Here is a 5,536-nt window from a genome sequence, read left to right on the forward strand (position 1 = left end):
CCCCCCCCCCCCCCCGTGATCACTGTAATCCAAGGGTAACTGAGACCTGCTTTGTTTTCTATTAAGTAGTTCCTACGACTGAATAGGTGAGCGTCAGCATCCTTCAGGGAAATGAAAGTTTTGCGTCTCCTCTGTCTCGTTCTCCCTGCATTTCTGCTGCGTTTGCAACCCACCGCCAGCCTCCGAAGGCTCCGCTTGGCGCAGTGTGAGATCGCTGTGAATTTCCATGAACTGAGACACAACTTTGCAGCTGTCAGGGAGATGCTTGTGAGTACGGCGCGGGTGGAAATACGTCTGTAGCTCAGAGTCCTGCTGAACCGATCAAAAGGCCAGCTTCCTAAGTCGGCACGTGCATCTGACCCTTGCTCTCTCTTCCTCCCTTTCAGCAATCTCGAGACAAGCGCACTGACATCAGATTCTTATCCCAATCATATTCTTTGCAAGACATTGAGGTACGTACGGGATCCGCGTGCCTTGAAATATTCAAGGGATGCGTGGGCACAGGGAACGGGTGATTTTTGCTGCGAGAGTTGGCAGCCATGTGGATAGATGGCAGAACAAATAACACAGGAACAAGATTAATTTGTTTTAACAATGACTCTTACTGCACCTAACAGAGCCGTTTTTTCTTTCTTCTTGTAGTCTGTGGACAGGTGTTGTTTCCTACGTCATTTGATGCGGTTTTACCTGGCAAATGTTTTCAAACACTGTGAGGAAGCCAGTGCCCTGGTCAGGAGGAAAGTCAGCAGCATAGCCAACAGCTTTCTCCATATCAAGAAGGACTTGAGGCTCTGTGTAAGTCTGAGGCAACAGGCCACCCCCTGCTCGCTGCCATGCTGGTGTGAACTGGAGTGCAGCCAGCCACGTCCACAGAGCACGCACGTCTAGAATACCCTAGACATACACCCGTACACCAGAGAGCGGGGACGGCCCAGGAATACCTCAAATGTTCTCATTACGGGCCAGATTTCATTCCCTTTATTATTCATTTCCCAGTGATCATTTCCTGGAAAGTTAGGGTGGGAAGGGACCTCAGGAGGTCACATCTAGTCCACCCCCCTGCTCAGAGTAGGACCAGCTCCAGCTAGATCATTGCAGCCAAGGCTTTGTCTAGCTGGGTTTTGAAAACCCCCAAGGATGGAGCTTCCACCACCTCGCTGGGTAACCTCCTCCTCCTTGTGTGAGTTTTCCCTAATATCCAACCTAAACTTCCCTTGCTGCAACTTGAGCCCACTGCTCCTTGTCCTGTCGTGTGTCACCCCTGAGAATAGCCTACCTCCATCCTCTTTTGAACCCCCTTTCAGGCAGCTGAAGACTGCTATTAAGTCTCCCCTCAGTCTCCTCCCCTCCAGACTAAATAAGCCCAGTTCCCTCAGTCTTTCCTAACAAGTCCTGTCCCCCAGCCCCATCACCATTTTTGTCACCCCTGCCGGACTCTCTCCAATTTGTTCACATTCTTGTTGTAGTGGGGGGCCCAAAACTGGACACAAGACTCCCAAAACATAGCAGTCCCTAGGGATTACTTGAGAGGAGCGACTGCGAGGTATCCACACGGGGAAGCTAGTGGCAGTAAATTGGGAATGACCGTACGCAGCTCTAGGTCCTCGCTGTGAATTCTTTGTTTGGATGCGGGAACTCTAGGACATGCGTAGGCGGAGTTGGTATGAAGTGACACCTTTGCTCAGTGGGTGCTCACTTCGGTACGTGCAGTCCTTGAGAGTAGCCATATTGGGCCCCGTGTGTACAATCCTGTATCCTCCTTTCCTGCGTGCCCACCATTAACTCCGTTACCGTTATCCTTCCCCAGCATGACGCTGGCGTGTGTCACTGCACCGAGGACGCGAAGCAGAAATACATGCAGATCCTGGGCCGGTTTGAAGAGGTACATCCATGTTTGCCTTCTGCTAATGAAGTGCAGAGGGATTTCTGGCGGCAGGAGTCTCTTATATGGGGGCTGCCTCAAAGCTACGTTGGGACGTAGCCCTTCCTCTCCCGGCCAACAGTGGCAGGACACAACTGTTCTCCGGGGTTCACGGTGTAACTATTCAGCAAAAGCTGTCAAGTTTCAGGGCTTTCATGGGGGCAAATGGGAGTTCCCTGCTAAGGGCCATCTTCTTTGGATCCCCTGATGTGCACACCTAGCCCTTTGTCCATTTTTCTTCTGCCCCCCCTTGTGTGGTTGACTTTGGGGGCTCCCCTGTCACCTGAAGGAACAGGCCTTTGCTGCTTTGAGCTCTGCCCACCAGTCTTGGGTATCGAATAAGCTGTCACCAGCACTATCATTGTTTAAAAACTTTATAACAGAAAAACAACTGGAGCCAGCAGATGTGGTCAGCCTGAGGGTGGGGAGGGATGTGCCCGTGTGAGCAGAGCACCATTTTAGATGCATCACAGAGCTGCTCTTTCTCAGCTGCAGGCCCGTAGTCGGGTCTTGCTGGGAAACCAGGAGATCGCTTGGGAATGTGCCTCGGTTGTCGTGGCTGAAGTAGCTGCTTAGGGGGATAATCCTGTCTGTTCCCTTCCAGATGGACGCTCAGTCTGCAGCCATCAAAGCTCTTGGGGAGCTGGATATTCTGTTGGACTGGATGGGCAGGACTGATTAGGTGAAGATCTGCGTCCCTCGTCTGGTGGCCTAATCCTGCAAGCAACAGTCAGTCAAAACTCCTGATATTGAGCAAACCAAGTGGACAGGATGAGACCCTACAGCATTTAATGTTTCTTGGAGGCCTGAATCACAGCTTCCACTGTTGTCAGCGGGAACGTTGATTCGTGGGAACAGGATTCGGTCTTTCGTCTTCTGAACTGAGACTGCCCTGCACCGCATTAGACCCCTGTGGGGTCGGCCCATATAGTCTATAGGCCTAGTCTAGCAAAGCGCTTAAACAAATGTATAATTTGAAGCGGATGAATAGTCCCAGGGGAGTCATCTGTGCCCTAATTAAGCATTTGGCTGGATTGGGGCTTCTGTAATAAGCTCTCCAGTGCAATTAAGCTGCACTACCTGGCCACTGTTTTACTGATGGCTGACATATCTTATTACAGAGAACTATTGTCTTCAGTGAAGAACTTTCCAGAGATTTCTTATTATTTATAACTTGCTATTTTTTATTCATTATTTCCATTATTATCTGTAGCTGGTGTTTATTTATTTACTTATCTATTTATGTATGTACTTATTTTATTTATTTATTCATTTATTTATTATAATTATTTCCTATTTTATAATGTTTAGTGTAATGTATAATGATACCTGTTGTAATTTTATATTTTAATACTTAATTTATTATTATTATTATTATTATTCCTACTACTACTGTGACTGATTGTATTGCTCTGGGAACACTTTTTGCATGCAATGGATGTTTCATTTGTTAAGCTCAGAAAGTGCTGTTCTCTCCAGAAGGACTGGATGAGAACATGGTGTGCAACTCACACTTTTCTTAAATAAAAGCACTGCAGTGAAGCTGTTGGACCTAGCCTGAGTGTGGAAATATCCCTAAGTGACATCTCAAAGAGTAATATAGCTGAGTACCATTGTTCTACAAAATGTAGAGCCTTCCTTGCAAAGATCTCAGGCCCTTACAAGCATAAATGAATTCTACATCCTTAGACCCCTGGTTGGGTGAGAGAAGAAAACCCCATTTTTACAGATGAGGAAATCAAGGCAGAAGAGTGAAGGGGTCATCTAAAGTCAAATGAGATGGTGTCCTGCCTTCCAGTCATAAAATGATGGAAGGGACCTCAAGGGTCCTGTAATCCCATCCCCTGCCCAGCTGCTAGAAGTATTATTCTTCAAGCATCCCCGACAGGTGCCCATCCAGCCTCTTCTTGAAAACCTGTGACCACGGAGACCAGCTTCTGGAGGCAGCTTGTCCCATGGCCCTTATTGCTCAGAAGCCTCTTTTTTCCCCCTCGGAGGCATAATCTAAGCCTGCTGTGCCGCACGTGTTTCACACAAGAGCTGATTCTTGTCCTCGTATTCACGGTGCCCCAAATGTCTGTACTAGTCTACTGAACTGATTCTTCTCAGACCATTTAGAAAGTAGCTGTTGTGGCTTGCAGCCTAAAGAACTGGCTCTGACATCGCATCTCACCTGTCCAGGCAGTGATGCCACGACTGTTTCTGTGACATCGGCGCGCCTTCCGTACTCGGCAGCGAGTGCTGACTAACACATTAATAACTGAGCAAGGTTCACCCGATCCCGGGTTGACATGACAACCTGTTTTCTGGGCAGCCCGTAGAGAAGCTGCAATGATGTCAGGCCCCAGATGTGTGTTGCATATTAGCTTGGGTATTTTGCCAAAGCACTCATGTGTTTTGTGTTCCTGGTATCGCTCCAACCTGAAGATTTCCGATGTTGAGGCAGCCCTGGCTGCACCTCTTTGAAGCTGGAGTGGGAGTTGGCTCTGAAGGTTTGAGTTGGTTCCTTTGGCCCTACAGGAGAAGAGCTCCGCTGCCAAAGAACAAGGTGTACCCCCTGCACCAAAGAGCTGCTTCTCACAGCACCAAACTGCTTCTCTCCAGACAGGAAGGGAAGGATCTCCCTTTGCCACCGGCTGCCATATCCCTTTGCAGGAGGGTGACCTACCTTGGGCACTACACTTGCTGTCTTCAGATGAAGATTCACAGTTTCAAAGTGTTTCCTTCTTTCTAGCTGTTAAACCTTAGAAAGGAAAATTTGAGACCCGAATGAAATGTTCCCCCTAGTCAGCATGGCACATGTTACCAATACCGCTGAGAACATGGCCCAACTCTTCATGCTGACGCACGGAGGTTCATGTGAGCCTGGCTCCTAGCTCGTCTCCGCCTTCCCATAAAGCTTCGTTCTCCCTGGAGCGATCTGGCACCCTTCAGACGAGAGGGCAGAATGATCCTGCTCCGCCATGCCACAGTGCCGTCTCTCCACGCAAAATGATCCTACCGGTGCCATGCTGTCGGAGGTGGTTTCCAGTGATGCCGCAGAGGTGGTTTCCAAGCGCTCCTTCCTGCAGGAGCAGTGAGAGCAGCAAGAAGCCAGTCAGGGGAAAAAGGATGTTTTCCAGAGTTGTGAAAGTCTTTTTTTGATTCTGATATATGGAAATGAGCTTTTTCCAAATGGAGTTACCTAATACTTGTGATCTCATCACCATCTCAGAGAGCAGTCTCGAGAGGATCCAGCAGATGCCTCATCCCTCCCGTGTGCATCTTGCTGGTACCATCGCCGTATCAGGTCATTGCTGCAGGTGCTATTAGGGATTTTTGTTCTTGTCCCTAAACTGTCCCTGATTTCTGAGGTCATAGGTATGCGTAAGTGCCTGCCCATAGTTAATTGCAAACACGTCACCCTCTGTTTTAATGACACGGTGTGATGCTAGCCTATCATTATTTTAACATATTATATGATACATATACTTATAAGGTACCTTGTCTACCTCCCCAAATATAAGCCCTATCTAAAGTGTCCCAGTGTCTTGATTCACAAATAAAAACACTCCACGTAAGATGTTTCTAAATCATTTAAGGTAACTTGTGGTCACAATTTGCCATGAAGAGTCC

The 5,536-nt window shown here is 48.2% G+C and overlaps 1 protein-coding gene across 1 annotated transcript in view; it reads left to right on the top strand.

Annotated features, from left to right (window-relative positions):
* Positions 1–2,603, top strand: part of LOC109295090 (interleukin-20-like) — a 4,643-nt gene extending 2,040 nt beyond the window's left edge. Inside the window, exons 2-5 of the mRNA XM_019513744.1 lie at positions 387–452; positions 643–795; positions 1,808–1,882; positions 2,526–2,603. Coding sequence (XP_019369289.1) covers positions 387–452; positions 643–795; positions 1,808–1,882; positions 2,526–2,603 — 372 coding nt within the window. The remainder of the gene's footprint in view (positions 1–386; positions 453–642; positions 796–1,807; positions 1,883–2,525) is intronic.
* Positions 2,604–5,536: the final 2,933 nt, after the last annotated feature.

Source organism: Gavialis gangeticus, unplaced genomic scaffold (assembly GCF_001723915.1).
Source record: "Gavialis gangeticus isolate Ggan-Ray unplaced genomic scaffold, GavGan_comp1, whole genome shotgun sequence".
Classification (NCBI taxonomy): Eukaryota; Metazoa; Chordata; order Crocodylia; family Gavialidae; genus Gavialis; species Gavialis gangeticus.